Source organism: Gopherus evgoodei, chromosome 4 (assembly GCF_007399415.2).
Source record: "Gopherus evgoodei ecotype Sinaloan lineage chromosome 4, rGopEvg1_v1.p, whole genome shotgun sequence".
Taxonomy (NCBI): domain Eukaryota; kingdom Metazoa; phylum Chordata; order Testudines; family Testudinidae; genus Gopherus; species Gopherus evgoodei.
Window position 1 is genome coordinate 65729590 of NC_044325.1, and position 18544 is coordinate 65748133.

At 43.4% G+C, this 18544-nt stretch overlaps 1 protein-coding gene across 1 annotated transcript in view; it reads right to left on the minus strand.

The window, feature by feature from the left end:
- SPTBN5 (spectrin beta, non-erythrocytic 5) overlaps positions 1 to 18544 on the minus strand; it is a 156838-nt gene that overhangs the window by 15004 nt on the left and 123290 nt on the right. The window contains 10 exon segments of the mRNA XM_030560166.1: positions 1778 to 2386; positions 2927 to 3031; positions 4389 to 4565; positions 6088 to 6277; positions 8324 to 8541; positions 10897 to 11052; positions 11815 to 12009; positions 12801 to 13005; positions 14853 to 15049; positions 16882 to 17094. Coding sequence (XP_030416026.1) covers positions 1778 to 2386; positions 2927 to 3031; positions 4389 to 4565; positions 6088 to 6277; positions 8324 to 8541; positions 10897 to 11052; positions 11815 to 12009; positions 12801 to 13005; positions 14853 to 15049; positions 16882 to 17094 — 2265 coding nt within the window.

Consider the following 18544-nt stretch of genomic DNA (forward strand, 5'->3'; position numbering starts at 1 on the left):
CCAAGGGAGAAGGGGACAGGTAAAGTAACTAGGACTGTATCATAAAGACTGTATCATAATTAGGCTTGAAAGGACTGGATTTTTATCAGTAAATGTTGATTTCACCATACACACACAAGCTCCCTCCTCCCAAAAAAATTCTATTGATAATCAAAACTTACAGATAGGCAAAGTAAGAAAAATGATGCTTAAGAACTTACTAGAGTTCGTTTTAAGGATATTTATTTTTTATGTTTTGACATATGATGTGGACTATTTGTATTTTAATGGTTATAAAGCTTTAACTTTTTGAATCTCAATGTCTGTCATTAAACAATTATTGTCTCACCCTCCATTGTCTAATTCCCCCATAATTTTTATTTATATAAATTTTCAAGGGGAAGAAATCTAAAACAAATGCTTAAAAATAAGCATCAGTGTTATCCATCTAAATTATTTTAAAACCCCTCAGATTCTGCAAAGCCTAATAATAATGCATATGCACAAAGGAGCCAGATTAAGGTTGCACAGACAACCTTTATCTGATCTAGAGCTAATTGAAAATTTTCCAGTGAATCAAGTTTCCACTGGAAAATGCTGATTAGACAAAATTGAAACATGGCAGGAGTCCATTGATTTTGTCAAAATTTTTGATGGAAAGTTATTGAAATAATTCATTTCAGCTTTATAATTTTGGGATGAAATGAGATTGAGAAAACTCAGAATTTCCCAAAGGAAGGAAATTCTATTTTTCAGTCAGTTCTAATTCTGGCATTTATTAACATCTGAATGCTTATTTTGTAAAGTTCTTTAAATGTATTTTTTAATGTATTAGGACATTAGGGTGACCAGATGTCCTGATTTTATAGGGACAGTCCTGATATTTGGGGCTGTGTCTTATATAGACGCCTACTACCCCTTGCCCCGTCCCGATTTTTCACACTTGCTGTTTGATCACCCTATAGGATATAAAACCTTTTCTGTTCGAACTTGTTCTATCTGGCTGCATAATTAAATCAATAGTCTTTTTGTGAATCAGTCTCCTTCAATCTTACACAAAAAACTCACCTGTGTGCAGTCAAATCAGGTAGCTACATGCAAAATATAAATTACTGAAGGCATAAAATTATCTAGTTTGGCACTCACTATTTGCACAAGCAAATGAGAGGTTTAGTGGATGCAACTGTGCAAACGTGTTTTCAACAGCCAAAAATCTGGTCCTGTTCATGACTATTTCATTAATTTTTCAATTAAGTTGGTCTATTTTTAATGCTATTTGTTATTCATTAAAGTGAAGAGTGATATATGACAAGATATATTTTCTGGGACATAAATTCAATTAAAATATTGCTGGACAAGATTTAATCTAACAGTCCCATTATAGGGATTAGCTATCATGCCAAGAACGTATAAAGAAAATATCAGTCAGAATAGATGCTTCTTGGCTTCAGGGGAAAGATGTTTTTGTGAGCAATACACTCCCCTTAGTGAAAGAGAGAGAATAGCACTCATTGCCATATTAGGTAGCAGTAATGTCTATAGATGTGAGGCATTTAAAAAGGTTCCATAGACTGCAAGCATACAACTGCTTTATATCACTATCTTTTTGGATAATTTAGAAAGCATATAGCAAAGGCACATTAAGTGTTTCTTGCTGTTTGGGTCCACTAGGGATATATGTGTGTATGGTCAATCTTTGTAGTTATCTCACACTCCTTATGTTGGCTAGTCAGATATAGATCTGGGTATTGCTTCAATGGGGTGGCTGTAGAGTTTCTGTGAATGTAGATGAACTTACCAAAAGGTCATTTTCTGACCTCTCAAGAGAGGAACTTGACTGTGGTGAATGTGGAGAAACATCTAATGAACTTCGGCTAGACCTAGGTGGAATCTTCACAACTTTTATTTCCAGGTTAGACACGGGGCAACTGCTAAGGTTTTTCTCATGGGGTGATAAGAGGTCCTTGGAACATGATTCTGACAAACTAGTGGCACTTTGTCTGTTTACTGGACTGGAAGGAGAGATGTGGCTTCCCAAGGACGTGACTTGCAGGCCCATCAGTTTTGGCATAGGTTGAGTGTTAATCTCACTTAGCCTCCTCACAGCCTTCGTTTCTCCATTGGTGTTGGGCAACATCTCTGGATTTTCCCCAGACCCAAATTGCTGGAATGCCTCTGTGGACTTTTGGACTGGAGACGCAATAGTTTCAAGGGGACCCCTCAAGCTGAGGCTGAGTGAGGAGGATAGAGATGGCAATGGTCTGGTTCTCTTTATCTCTATCAGTCTTGACGATGGCATCCTTCTGTCTGAGGGCTTCCTTCTCAGAGATGGGACCCTAATGATTTTCCCTCTCTCCTTTTGCCCATTTTCCTCAGCATAAATCTGCTTCAGTATCTTCATTTCCCTCTGCAAGACACAAGGGTTACATCTATGACATAATCTATGAGTGCACATGTAAATTGAAGTTAGGATTACCTTCAGATGCATTTTCTATTGGCCTTTATAAAAATGGTATTGGTATTTATAAAAATTTATCTGACAGCACAGGGCCCAACTATGGATGGTATTATGGGTTCCCAGCCCTGGGAACTCTAAACAGCTCTGGCGTCTGTAGTCGAAACTGTATTGTTGTCTTCTTCCCAAAGCCTCTTCCTATGCTCACTGCCTTCCTTGTTGCCCTCCTGCTCTAGGCAGAGCACCAGCTCCCAGGTCTGCTCTCCCTGGAGTCTTCCTCAGTCAACCTAATCTTCTCTGAATTACAGTCTGCTCTTATTTTCCAGGCAGGTCTCCTCTTAGTCACCTGATCCTTTCCCACTAATCTCCACATTGGGAGCTGAGCTGAGTTTAGCACAGCAGCAGCAGAGCCCCAGCCTCCTAAATAGGCCATCTCACTCCATGACAAACCCTTGCCTCACTTACTAATCCATCAGTCTTCTTCCCCCTCACCTTTGTCTTCCTGTTCAGCTGTACAAACTTGTCCTCTTGGGCTGCAAGCATCGTCTCAAAGTCCCGGTGTTTTTTCAGTAGTTCCTCTACATCAGACACTGAATCCTGAGTGGAAAAAAAAATCAACAATAGATACAGGAATCCAGTGAGACAAAAATAACTGTTCCTGAAAAGGCTACGACTGAGATTTTCAAAACAAATAAGTACATTTAGCCACATAACTCCCTTTAAAATTAATGGGAGTTTGTTTCTAAATCCCCTAGCTGGCTTTCAAAATCTCAGCCTACACTTCTAAAAAGAGTGGTCCATGGGCTGAATGTGGCACATGAAAATAAAGGTTCAGTTGACAAGACTTCTTTCTCCCCAGCTGCTGGCTTTGTCAGCCACCAGCACTCTTTCTGGAACCCACCAGGATAGCCATTACGAGAATGCAGTATCTTTCACAGTGAGATGATCCTCTGTAAGAGTCACTAATTATTTAAAAATGTTACAGTTCATGTGAAACTTCTCTCCCTCCTTCTCCTCTCTGCTGTGGAATAAAGGCCCTGCAATATTACACTAGCATGGCTTGTATAAGGTATCATGATTTCCAGGTGGTATCCTGGCTGCTACAGTATAACCAATGGCACTCAGGTTAAATGTCTGGATTAAAGTTTATGACAGACACGTGGTTTACTCCTGTCTTGCCTCCTGCCCATGATCACTGCAGGGATCTCACAACTGATCCTTTGTTGCCCCTGTGTTGGGCCTCCATAGCCAAGTGCATGGCAGTGTTGTTCCACCCTCTCAGACACCATAATATGGTAATCAAACAGAAGAAAGCTGTTGAAGTTGGTGCAAAAACAAGGATTTCTAGGGCAAGCTGGAAAAGCCATGTACACAAATCCCTCCACCCCCCAAGAGAGGAAAAATCACCTCTTCTCTTCAAATCAGGCTCTTTTCCTCATATGAAGGGGTAAGAACCTTCTTCCGGACACCTGACTAGGCTAAGAAATGCAGGGGCGGCTCCAGGCCCCAGCATGCCAAGCGCGTGCTTGGGGCGGCAAGCCGCGGGGGGGGGGGCGCTCTACCGGCACTGCGAGGGCGGCAGGCAGGCTGCCTTCGGTGGCTTGCCTGCGGGAGGTCTGCTGAAGCCGCGGAACTGGCGGACCCTCCGCAGGCAAACCGCCGGAATCAGCCTGCCTGCTGTGCTTGGGGCGGCAAAATCGCTAGAACCACCCCTGAAGGAATGGGTAGGAATTCTCCCCAATCTTTTGCCACAACAGGTCACTACCCCATTAACAACTTTTTCTGCCCCAGGCTAAACCCTTTAAAAGGACATAGCACCTACCTTTTGAGAATCCCAAAGCTGCATTACTCATCCATCAATGTTTTGACTGTGATTAATGTAAAAGAAGAATCTCACAGGGATGGGGTTACTTGAGATGGTGCATTTTAATAGTGTTATACTGTCCTTACTCACCCCATAGCTAGGATCTGAGAGAAAGCCCTCCTTGGCAGCCAGCCATGCCTCTGCTTGATCCAGCTCTCGCCGTAGTAATTGGATCTCCCAGTTTTCCTCATACAGCTCCTTCCTCAAATCCCAGCTCTCCTTCACCTTCTTCATCAGTTCTGACAGCTCTGACAGTTTTTCCTCAATCTAGGAAAACAACATTTAATATAGGGAGATAAAAGATTGACTTAGACTTTCATTTGACAGCCATCTACCTTGTATTTGATCATGTGACCCATACATAACCTCCAGAGAACTTTGTGATCCCAACCTACTTTAGAAAGGAAGTCCAAGTCTGCCTTTTGCCTACCTGAATTCATTTAGCCTCATATTATATTCTGTATCTGTATGCGTATTCCATGTAGGCAGGACCAGTACTTTGCTATATGTTCTTCCAGGGCCACGCTTAACTCAGATGTTGCAGTTTGTAACTTATAATACTGAACTAATGGGTACCCACACAACAAGACAAATTCATCTGGCCATAGCATGACAACTCTGATTTATCTTTTAATACCAATGGAAAACTGTCTAGTCCTCTCTGCAGCAAAGTTTGCAACAGAAATGGGATCTTTCACAAATTCCAAACACTCTTTTAACTTCATGATCTCCAGATCTAATTACAATCTCAAGACAAGCCTGGGGTCATTGTAATGGTCAAATTCTGAAGTTACTTGGATAACAGGATCTTAGAGTTTTTCAAAGTTACTTCTTGCCCTTTTCTCCTTTGTAAAACTCCTGAAGAATCATAGACTCATAGACTTTAAGGTCAGAAGGGATCATTATGATCATCTAGTCTGACCTCTTGCACAATGCAGGTCACAGAATCTCACCCACCCACTCCTGTAACAACTCCCTAACCTATGTCTGAGTTATTGAAGCTCAAGCTGCAGAGAATTCTCCAGCAAGTGACCCGTGCCCCATGCTGCAGAGGAAGATGAAAAACCTCCAGGGTCTCTGCCAATCTGCCTTGGAGGAAAATTCCTTCCCGACCGCAAATATGGTGATCAGTTAAACCCTGAGCATGTGGGCAACACTCACCAGCCAGCATCCAGGAAAGAATTCTCGGTAGTAACTCAGATCCCAATCACATGTTTTCTGAAGTGTGCAAAGACATCACCCCTCTCTGTATTTGCTCTGTATTGCATTGCATTCTATTTATCCTATTGTTTGCGCATTTAGACAATAAGATTTAAGGGACAGTATTTGTGTGGCACATATTCCTCACTGTATAGTTGATGTAGGCCTACAGCACAGCATAAACAACCACTAGCAATATTTCAATCTAGGTATTGTTGTAATTTTACAGGTTAGCTTCAGAGTCAATTTTGAAGGAGATAAGAACAACTCTAAATGGTGTTCCACTTATTCAGGTCTCTATGCAAAATTTGTCTTCATATTTAATATTAAAGAACCTGGGTTTCCTATCTAGCTTCTCTGTTTTGAAGGACAGATATATGTGAAACCCCCTGAGAGGCATGAACTCTCTGGGGGCGCTGAAGTCTAGATTCCCTCCTGAACACTTACTGAATGTTCTTTATATATGATAGCATTTCTGGCAGTGATGCTTCACTTAGACTTTTATAATATTTAATTAAGGTGTTTGCCCACTAAGTTTGTTTCCTTACCTGACTGATTTTTTAAAATGTTTAACCCGCCATCAGCATACCTCCATGGACATGAAGTGTCCATTCTTCACCAGGTTGTTCCCTGCCTGCTGCATATCATCATATTTTAACCACTGCTTCTCTATTTCACGCTTATACTCTTCATGGTGCTTGATTAGTAGCTCAGCACCAAGAACATCGCTTGCTAGTTCCTCAGATATCACCAGTGCATGCATCTCATTGGCCCAAACCCTACAAAAAGGAATCAAAAGGAGCCAGTGAACACTGAAAGCTGGTGAGGATAAAAATGGAATGACTCACAAACACTCAGACATGCCCACAAGCTTATACATCCACACTGATATAGGCACAGATTTAGAAGCCCTTATTTACATACAAGGGACATACATATGTGCATACTCTGGTAGATATCCACATCCATATGCACATTTACACACTCCAGGGACACATTCCAGTGCATAAACATACATTCAGACATACCCTTGCCCCATCAATAATTAAATTTTTCTTATGGGACAAACATGATACACATTCAGATAGTTAGAGAAGGGAATCATGAAACTACATGCACTGAAGAATATCTCCTGTATATATTCACAGTGCTTTTATGTACTGGGCATTTATATGCATTCTTAAAGTTTCACATTCTGTCATGCACAAGAATACTTAACACACATACATGAAATCATATTCACTCACAAAGTTAGGCAAAAGCATGTACCTACAAGGCCACACCCTCAACTGGTATAAAACAAGGTAGCTCCATTGACTTCAATGGAGCTGATTTACAGCAGCTGAAGAGCTATCTCACAGCAGGATATCCCCACCTACACACTCTTACACACAATATTCCTAAACCAAGAACACATTTGTATTCCTGGGAAAATGCTCATAATACTTAATAGAGTTGGGCAAACATTTTCTGATGAAACATTTTTCACTGAAATAGAAACATTCTACAGGAACGTGTAGATGTTGAAAAAAACTGATTTGGAAAAAAAATCACTATGAAGTGTTTTGATTTTGAAATTTATTTTATGATATCAAAAATTAAAAATGGCTGAAATTAAAATGGAATGTTTTGATTTAATCTGAAAGAAATGTTGCCATTGACCCAAAACAGAATTGTTTTCAGTTTATGGGAAATTTCAAAATTCAATGTTTTGTTCAGATTAGGAACAAAACCCAGTTTCAAAATAATGGAATTTCCTGCAAAATAGAAATTCCAGTACCCACACAGCTCTTTTATTTATGCAGAAGGGAAACCACAACAGGCACATGCAAGCAATATTATTCATATTATGTCTTCCCTGCTCCCACACAAAATATTTCAACTTTTGTACATGCTTGAAATAGCTGTGCTAGGATTGCCTGTGAAATGGTTGTGCTGACTCTTGGGCCTGGTCCACACTACACAGTTAAATTGATTTAAACAGTTAAATCGATTTAACTCTGTACCTGTCAACACTACAAGGCACTTTAAATCGATTTTAAGGGCTCTTAAAATCGATTTCTGTACTCCTCCCCAACGAGAGGAGTAACCCTAAAATCGATATTACTATATCGATTTAGGGTTAGTGTGGACGGAAATTGAAGTTATTGGTCTCATTCCTTTAATGTAGCTACCCAGAGTGCACTGCTCCGGAAATCAATGGTAGCCTAGGACCATGGACGCACACCACCGAATTAATGTGCCCTAGTGTGGACGCATAAAATTGATTTTATAATATCGGTTTTATAAAACTGGTTTTAGTAATTTCGATTTTATGCTGTAGTATAGACGTAGCCTTGCACATGGGAGCAATGGTACCTGTACAGCTGCACAGGGATTGGAGTATTCAGATGTGAGGAAAGGACTATGCCCTCATGTAGAATCAGCAATGTTTGGAAACCAACCCCCAAAGTACTGAACTACCCAAAGTGCTTGCTTTTCCAAGACACTAGAGGTATTATCTAAGTTGTCCAAAATGTGGTGGGTCTGTAACACTGTGCTTAAATAGAGTGGTATGATCCCATGTGTGAGAGACATCCAATGTGTGATAGGCTCCAGAAACAACCCTATTAGTTTGAACTAAAGTATCTGTTCTTTTCTACAGTGGGGTCAACTCTGGCCACTGCAGCTGAGAAGATGCTTTGTGTTATCATTTAAAGGGAGCTGTAAGGAAGCTGCAGAGAGACGGGGGCAGGGATGGCCTATGCCAAGTGTCTAATTTAGAAGACTGCATTGGGGAAAACAAAAATAAGGCCCCATTGCCAGATAAAGGGCCCAACACATACATCAGCTCCCTGCAGTCATTGATGTAGACCTGGACCTGTTCTGCCTGGCTCAGCCTCTCCTTCCTCTCCACAGACTTCCTGGTCAGTTTCTCCCAGCATTCATCCACCTCTGTGAGTCTCTCCATTATATTCTCCTTGGCCTGAGGGTAGAGCTGGCTGAGACGCCGAGCCTCCCCTTGGATCCTCTTCAGCTCTTTCGCAATGGCTGCAAGGTCTCTCTGGAACACAGAAGCAATTGATCACAAGATGAAATTGAGAGCATTAGGTTCTGCTTCAGCATTGACACTGCAGGGAAATAATCCTGAAAGCAGATCTCAGACTGTTCTTGACCTTTAGGCTCCTTCCACCCAACTGATCCCACAGAGTGAGAAACTAACTCATTACTTTGCCTGTTGCCACTCACCTTCCAGGATTCATCTACATTCGCCATTGAACAAGCTTGTTCAGAGCCGTCATGACGGATAGTGCAGTAAGGTAGAAGATACCTTGGGAGTCTCACTCCCTGGGCCAGCAAAAACTGTGTTTCTAATATAAATGATGTATTTGGAGGGAGGTCAGGGAGGAGTCAGCTGTGTCAACGGGGGGAGGAGGTACTACCCTGTAATGCAGAGCAGTGACACTGGGGGTGGCTTTGAAGAAAGTGGGAAGGAATTGGGTGAGGATTAGGAGAGAGAAATAGACAGGAAAGTAAGGGTGCAGCAATTCCCAGCAGAACATCTGCTTTCCAAAATTTCATCTTTTATTTTTGTTTTGAGAAAGTACCTAGAGGAAGTCCGGCATGTTCAGAACACACCCGATATTCCTTCCCTGCCTCTGCAGCACCCCAGCTGGAGTCTTAGGGATCATCTCAATTCTCCTGCTCTCTAACTCCTTTTTTCACCTCTCTCTCATTTGGCCTAAACATCAGAAACACCTACATCATGAACACCTACTGCCAGCCCACAAGGATTGTCTGTTCCCAATCCAGAGCCTGTGACACCATTTAAATTGAAAAATAAGGAATTTAGGTACAGCAAAATCTAGGCTCACCATGCTCCGTGACGCTAACTATTACTTCCACAGGACTAGCAATTTCTGCTGGCCTAAGGAGCAAGAAGTCACATCCCAGAATTCAACATGGGCCCTTTGAATGGCAGCAAAACATCAGGCTCCGATGGCCTCTTTTCTAGCAATAGCCTGGCAGTCCCAGGAACCACTGGTATTGCAGTTCTAGAGACTCCACATCCACTTCAAACTAAGGCTTTGAACTTATTTGAGCTTGGGTTGGAATTTAGTTTCAAAGCCTATTAAGTGAAGTGAAAAATACAGTAAGTAGTACTGTGGAACTCCTTGCCAGAGGATGTTGTGAAGGCCAAGGCTATAACAGGGTTCAAAAAAGAAGTAGATAAGTTCATAGAATAGTGGTTCCCAAACTTGTTCCACCGTTTGTGCAGGGAAAGCCCCTGCCGGGCTGGGACAGTTTGTTTACCTGCCACATTTGCAGGTTCGGTTGATCGCAGCTCCCAGTGGCTGCGGTTTGTTGCTCCAGCTGCTGGAAGTGGCAGCCAGTACGTCTCTCGGCCCGCGCCACTTCCAGCAGCTCCCATTGGCCTGGAGCAGTGAACCACAGCCACTGGGAGCCGCGATCAGCCGGACCTGCGGATGCAGTAGGTAAACAAACTGGCCCGGCCCGCCAGGGGCTTTCCCTGCACAAGCAGCGGAACAAGTTTGAGAAACACTGTTATAGAGGATAGATCCATCAATGGCTATTAGCTAAGATGGGCAGGGATGTTGTCCCTAGCCTCTGTTTACCAGAAGCTGGGAATGGGCAACAGGGGAGGGATCGCTTGATGATTACCTGTTCTGTTCATTCCCTCTGAGGCACCTGGCATTGGCCACTGCTGGAAGACAGGATACTGGGCTGGATGGACCTTTGGTCTGACCCAGTACGGCCATTCTTATGTTCTTATATCACTCCTACACATGTTCTCCTCCTGCCTCTGTTCTAAAGATGGGCTCTTGGACCTTTTCTTGGCTTCACTGAAGTAGCAAAAAGAGGTTGCTACACCTCACCATTGTTCACTTTTCCTACAACAGACTGTGTGCTTTCCTCCATGCCGCACCTTATGCATGGGACACCTTCCCTGAACTAATCTGCAAGGTTACTATGCTCTCCTCCTGCAAATCCCTCCTCAAGACCCATTCCTACTAGGTTGCCTTCATAAATATTCCAGTTGATAATGCTTGTTATGTCTGTTTATTTGATAGTATGTTTTATCCCTCTCCCCGCACACTTCAGATGTTGTAGAACCAGGCATTAGCCACTGTTGGAAGACAGGTTACTGGGCCAGATGGACCTTTGGTCTGACCCAGTATGGCCGTTCTTATGTTCTTACTAATATTGTTTCATGATGTTAAAAGTAGGATGAAAGGCCTCTTGCATGAGGCACCATAGACACTGCAGTAATGGATCAGACACATTTTCCATAGCTGTGTAAACAGAGCAGCCCGAGATGCCATTGAGTCAGGTGCGGGTCTCTTGGTTTTATTCATTTATGTTTTTCTCCCTGTGTGTTCAAGGCTGTCCAACTTACCTCCACTCCTTCATGCTGGCCGAGGAGGGTCTGCACACCTGGCAGGTCATATCCATAATCATCTATGTCCACCACTGCCTCTTTCTCCTGCATCCAACCCTTTAGCTCATCTACATCATGGTCATACTGGTGAACTTGCTGGGCTGCTCTCAGATTCTGAACAAAGAAATGGTTCACTAGTGGCATCATCCACTAGGCAAGGTGCCACTCTGCTCTGATGTTAAGGAGCCTAAAGTGACACACTGATGCAAAGTATGGTAACATTGGAGCTGCTGAGCTGTTCAGAGGAACATGGTTAAAAATACTATAATACACATTTACCTTTATTCCAAGATCAAAAATCTGTTTTTAAACAAACAGCTAAAGCTGCTAAGATATAATAATGTACTTAACTGCCACATCAGTTAAACCTATGTGCTTAACAAGGAAATGAATAGTTAAGGACATCATATATTTTACTTTGTGCACATACCAAACACAAACATTGGATCAAATCCTGGGCCCTGTTCTTTGTGTTACCATATTCATCTGAAGCTGCAGGAAGCTTAGGAAGACAGAATATATTGGAATTGGCCAGGAGATTGGACCTGAAACTTCTCTTCTTACAAAAAGTGTTGAAGGATTTTAAGGACCACAAGTGATTAGTTTTCAGTTTTAAGCCTCATCTGAAAGATGTTCTATATGTAATAACCGGTAAATACCAATCCATTTTTGTCAAGGATAATGCACAGGTCAGCAAAGGCTATAAGGCAATATTTGAATGAAAAAAGAGAGCTGTCTGCAACACCCTTTTTGCTATTGCAACAAATGCAATCCAAGAACAGCAGTGGCACCTGCCTGATGAGTCAGAAAGGGAAGTAGGAACAGTCAGGAGCTTTAGTGCTCAAAGTGCATTTTATTTAGTTGTGTGCATCATACCTCTGTCCTTGTCTGGATGGCTTGGCATAGTCTCTCCCATGTGTCATTGACCTGATGGGTCCTCCTCTGGATATCTCCTATTTGGCTGTGGCACTCTTTCTCCAGGTGGGATGCTAATTCATTTACCGAGAAAACCTTAGTATGTCCCAGAGGTTTCACCTCCTTTATAAAATCTTCAAACTTTTTCTCCAGCACCTGCAGAAAAAGGATGGGGAGGCAGATTCAATTATAAAGAACTTCTACAAACCCATGCCACCAACCGTGAAGGAGGCAAAGGGAACTGATCACTTCTCTGCCATGTCCTACAGAACTTTCCTGGAGTGTAAATCACTTAAAGTCAGATTTCCTCCACTCATCCCCAGAACAAAGCACCTCTTGCTTTGAGGAATCAACATCTTATGTCACACAGAGAAAATCACCTACCTCCTTGATGGCCTGATATGTCAACCAAGAACAAGCCAAGAGCAGGAATGGAAATGCAAACAATTCAGACTCTTCCCATAAGCAATAGTTGTTGAAAGTATACATTCAATGAAGCAAGTATAAATTACACCTCTCTGCACCAGCCTGGCAGCATTGTGCCTTCAAAGGAAATTAACTCTGGGGTAAGCAATTAGTGGTATGGATGCTCTATCTCAGGCTTTTTCACTGAGGGTGCTACAGATTTATAACCAGAACCCCAGTTCCCAGCCCCTTTCTAGCCAGCGCTGGGCCCTCTTTTGGGCTATGCTGGTCTTCTGCAGCCCTCTGTCACAGACGAAAACAGGATGTGACAGCTTTATTTTGCCCCAACTTTGTCCTCTGGTTGATGCTGCCTCAGAGAGCCCTGCAAATGGGTTAACCAGGCAAAAATTAGACCCAATGTGTGTAAAAGAGACAAACTGATTTTGCTTAATTTTTGTCTGTATATTGTGCTTCAGTGCCACCAGCTATACATACTATAAAGCGAATACCTTCCCAGTTCTACCAGACAGGAAGCTTTTTACCTCAACATCTTCCAAATCCTGCCCATAGTCATCTGATTCTGCCACAGCCTGTCTGCTGGAAAGCCAGGCATCCACTAACTGGATCTCTCTCTCAAACTGGTACAATTGGTATTGTTCCTGCAGGTGTCTCCTCTGGGTCTCAGCTCTCTGTAGAAGAGACTTGTAGTTTTCTAGAACAGCCTGGAGCTTCAGAAGCATGGCTGGACTGTAAAGAATAACAATCAGCAGCCATGTCATTGGGTAGAGTACTTAGTCAGTAAAAACTATTCCTGCTACTATGTTTGTAAGTGTCTTGTAGCAAGGTGGTGTGGCTCCCCTCCTCCCCAGGGAGGGTTGAGCCCCATCAATCACCCCCCAGGGTGGAACCGCTGGGAGGAAGTCCCGCCCCTCAAAGGGTCAGGCGGCGACCCGGAAGGATAAAAGCTGGGCCTCAGCCCTCAGTCAGGACTCGGCCGCTGGCAGGAGCAGATGTGCCCGCTGACTCTCCTCACCGGGAAACCGCAGAGCCCCGCCGCCGCTACGACGAGGAGCTGCCCCGCAGTCGCTACGACGAGGAGCTGCCGGAGCTGCCCCGCAGTCACTACGACGAGGAGCTTCCCCGTCCCCACTACGGCCCCAAGGAGCCGCCAGCCCAGACCTGGTCCGCCGTCCCGGAGGTATTCCCGGACCTACCGCCCTGCCCGGACTGGGAGGAGCCCATGGTACTGGACACCCCAACGGACCAGGTAGGAACCAGGGGGGAGGTTGGAAGTAGCCCGGGGGCAGCTGACTACAGTCAGGCTGCAGAAGGCCCTGCACCTATGTCAGTGTGTTTTGGTCAGGACCTCCCCACTGACTGCCACTAGCGGCGTCAGCCGCTACTAGGGCCCCGGGCTGGAACGCAGAGGAGTGGCTGGGCCTGCGTTCCCCCTGCCACCCGTAACCGGGTGGCAGACTCCCCCTCTTCCCAGCCTAGTGCCACTGCTCTGCCCTGCTCCAGAGGCCAGAGCTAACTGTTACTGTGTTTGTTGGGGCCCCGCCCGACCCAAGGACTGGGCCCCCTTTGACTTTGCCACTGCTCTGCCCTGCCCCAAAGGACCAGAGCTGATAACTGTTACTATGTTTGTTGGTGCCCTGCCCGACCCAAGGGCTGGGCCCCTATTGACTTTACCACTGCTCTGCCCTGCTCCAAAGGGCCAGAGCTTACTGAACTGTGTTTGGTGCCCCGCCGGAACCAAGGGCCGGGCCCCCTTTGACTTTGCCACTGCTCTGCCCTACCTCAAAGGGCCAGAGCTGAGAAACTACAGCTGAGTTTATGGTGCCCCGCCCAACCTGAAGGCGGGCCCCCTATTATTTAACTGTGTAGCTGTTCGGTCCCACACACAGGGCCTGAACCGGCGGAGCGGACTGCGATCCCGAGGGCAGAAGCCCTCGGACGACGAGACGAGGCCGGTATGGCTCCCCTCCTCCCCAGGGAGGGTTGAGCCCTGGCACCCCCTCGTCCACAGTCTCTTTAGCCCTCTAGTGTTATCAAAGCTGAACTTGCGGCAACACAAATACAAGAAGAAGGAAGAATCTAGTAAAAGGTGAATTATGTTAGAAGTGTGAGAACCAATAGGTTCAGGAAATTAAAATATCTTATTTCAGAGTGATCCTTTTTCCCATCTTCTCCCTCCCTCCCTTGCGACAGAAAAACATATTGGAAAGAGAAGGGTAATGAATTATGAAGAATACTGATTTGCTTAATTCCCAGACATGGTTAGCTCAGATCCTTTAAACAAATGAGTCTGGATGAGAACTGCTGGAAGTAGGCAGGAGCCAGAGAAACGAGGCTAAAATCCATAACCTTTTGTTGTTTATGTGGTTCTGTTGTGTTCACTGAATAACAGCAAATCATGAAAATGAAAGGTATGTTTTTGTTGCAGTGGGAAGGAAGGGCTTTAAAATGTCTCCTGACAACAGTGTTTCTGACAGTTACTGAATGGTTAATGCAGGCTACTCCTCTTTTCAGTTTGTACCTCTCTAGCAGGTTTCTGTTACAAGTGGAACAGCAATCCGGTTCCATTTTCCTACCTCTCTGGGTTGTCACTGTTTATTAGGTTGGTGCCAGTCTCCTGAAGCTTATCAATTCGGGGCTTGAACCCTTCCACGTCCAGCTTGGTAGCCTCCAGTTTACGAAGCAACACCTGGGTGGTTTCTTCGTTCTTCCCACAGTCAGAAGTCTCAAGGATGAACCCCCTCTCTGCCATCCAGGACTCCACTTCCAAAAGCTGTTGGAAATGCAGGGATAAACTTGAGACACAGATATTCACACATGAGAAAGAAACCTGGGAAGCAGTAATGCTCTAAGAGATCTAAAGTGGATAGTAGACAGCAACCTAGATGTGACCTTGCAATGCAATATAGTAGCTTTCATTCTGAAAATTATGAGACTAAACCCAAAACTCAGAGTCATGTAGTAGGCCCCCATTGTGGTAACTGAGGAAGGATTTTATCTCCCTCCTATCTGTATAAGTACTTGCCAAATATGAAAAGTCACAAGAGTGGTTTGGGATTCTGTTTGCCTTCTGAGTTAGATCTATAGCCTTCTATATGTGGGAAAGTCCTCTTGTTCTATTGTAAGTCCTAAATAATGTGAAATGTTTAGAGAGTGCACAGAGTATGGCCTCCATATTTAGAAGGTCATAAGGATTGTTGGTTTTCATTGTAAAGAACTGTTGCACTCTAGAAGTAAGAGGAACTGTCTGGCACAAGGAAGGAGAAATGTTGAAAGATGTTAACTAGGGTGTAACTTTGGGATATTAAGAGAAATTGCTTAAAGGAGGATCCAGATTGTTAGTAGGGCAAATAATAAAATACAATCCTTGAAATGCATCAATTTAAAAAGCCTCCGACAAGAAAAGGATTAAGGAAATTTGTTATACATCAGTGCCATTTTCTGGTGACCAATGGCAGCAGCAGAAAAACTAAGAGCTGAAATCTGAGGACCCACTTAGCTCTTGTCCCACAGGAATCAGAGTGTGGCCCCCTCCAATGAGCCTGATGCTAGAGTGTATAAATTGAGGCTGTCATGTGTTCAGGGAGTAGATGGAACCCAACACAACAAGCTGCAGAATCCCAAGTGTGACCGACACCCATACCAGCCATGTGGAAGGACTCTTCCCCCTTTACAGGTTGAGAGCAGTGCTTAATTTGTGCCAGTGCTGAGTGTTGGCACCTCTAGGCTTGGCAATTCATAACCCTGACACTTCTGGGATTGGCACCTCAGTTATGAAAGTAAAAAAAATGCTTGAGCCCCGGAACCTCTTTCATTACAAATTAAGCACTGGTTAAGAGGATAAGAAGAAGGGAGATTTTGTCTCAAAGACTGTATTTCCCCTTCTATTCTTCAATAGAAATAGCTATAGATTATCTTGTTGAGTCTACACTCTCTAGTGAGACCGCAAATAACCATATTTTAGATTCTAACACCTTTATAAGTCCAAGCAAATTGGCCTAAGAGAGATTGAAAACAATAACTTTAAGCAACAGCTTTTAATATTCAAAACTTGTCTTTTTTGGACCTGTCTAGTCTAAGAGAAGTAACCACACTCTTCAAAGTGCCTTAAAGACAAGTGGAACCTTGGAAGTGCGACAAATGTGTTAGGTAATAAAGAATTGAGAATTGCTGGCAATAAGACATTTTGGTAATTTACATTGTTCTTTGATAGAACTGCTGAGCCTCAGCTCTAGTAAGTGATCATTGCTTTCAGGACTGTATTGTGTGTGTAATATACACAATGGATGTGTGTACATTTGAGTGGTGAACTGTTGGTTATGTATTTATGTGGTTCTGGGTGAATTAATAAATTGTTGGTTAACAATTAAGAATAAGCAAGTGTCCTGATTTGAGAAATACTGTTCAAGTTAAAAGCTGACCTGAAAAGAACCCAGCATTAAACTAGTAAGCTAATTCTCCCTGGACTCAATTAAAAGGGGTTATTCCATTGGATTCTATTATATATTGACAAACCTAATTTGTTAGATTTCAGCTTTAAAATCTAACTGGCACCCTGGCAAATTCATAAATTCATCCCCTTTGGCACATACGAGTCTTTCTTACCTCACTGAGGAATTGATGGGCCTCGTATGATTGCATGAGTCTCCTTCTCCTCTCTTGAGCCTCAACCTTCAAGATTTCTACAGAAACCTCCAGCTTCTTCAAACGTTTCATGATCGCCTGGGAGGCTGAATGCCCACCCCTCACCAGCTTCTGCCCAGTGCTGACCACCACTTTTGTTAGAGCATCACGGCTGCTAATCTCATTCTCCAAGTTCTGGAAAGCACAAATGAGAGACCCCAAATATAAGCGAGGGAGACTTTGCTACCTATATACTGCACTTAGCAGCCCAGTCAATCAGTTTAATAATTACAAATCAATGTCTTTTACACATGTAAAGATGGGCCAGGGCTGCAAAATTTGGATCCAGACCAGAACTTATTGGAAACTGAGGAGTATTTGGACAAAGTGTTTCGTTTGGACAGTTACAGAAAGAAAGGGTAGCTGCAAAGTTCAGCTCCTGATCTAAACTTCCCTAAGGTTTTGAGGTAAAATATCCTAACCACAAATACTTGCTATCGGGAGCAACCACGTGAAATACCCACTTGAATCCATGGTTAAGCCATACTTTATGAGTTAATTAATTAACTTCTAGGGAACAGCCCCAATTTTCCATCAATTCAACAGCTAAATAAATGTTTCTAGCTTGTCAACGTAATTCCAGGAAACACAGCTTCACCAAAAGGCCATTTCAAAGCACAACAGGAACACACAGCTACAGCCAAGACAGGGAGCTAATGGCAGCTCCCCAAGAACCTCTTCCAGCCCAGTGTTTAAAAACATCTGGCGTTTGCCAAACCAATTCAGTTCATTCCTATGCACACACATTCCCACCCAATGGTGCTCTTCCTGTCTTAACGGTGTCACTTACACTTTATTCTCTTGGGGGCAGGGACTCGGTTTTCACACTTGTCTGTCAAGGGGATCAGGCATTCTGTAGGTAACAAAATGACAGCACCCTACATTCAAAGTATTTCCCAGAATTTCCCAGCCTGATGAAATAGTTCTGCTTACTTTGTAATTACTACGGAATTGAGCCAGAAAGAGAGTTACACTGCAGTGTTACATTATGTAGAAGAGATTCCCTCTGCAGCAAGGAGCCATACTTTTAGCTCAACGGGCAGACTACTTGTCTGTGAATGAAGGGAGCCCTGATTATAATCTTATCTTTAATTTCCCCTTATTAATCTCAGCAGCAGCCACTATGTTGCTGAAAAGTGATACCATGTCTGACACCAGCAGAACAGAATCCAGTGTCAAACACTTTGTACTGTGTATTAATAATAAGTCAGCAATGTGAAGAAGAACTTCACTATTTAATATTTAGGGGGGACATGTTTTCAAAGCTCCTTCATTTGTATCCACAGGAAATGGAAACAGTGGTGTGTATAAACCCTACATTTATCCACACAAATTGAATATTTGTGTGAACATGATTGCTATATATGCAGGTAAATATACACTTGCAGAGGCAGGTATTAGATATTTACTCACAAATTTCATCCACGCTCCTTTCTGTGCTAGCAAAGGTGAGACTGAATTTTGAAAACTTAGCCCATCAGGACTAGAAATAAAACAGCGGTGTTCTTTAGAAGGTGAAACTAATCTCACAGTAGAGTGGAGACCTGTTCCTGATCTTTAACATGAGATACTCCTCACAGCCAAT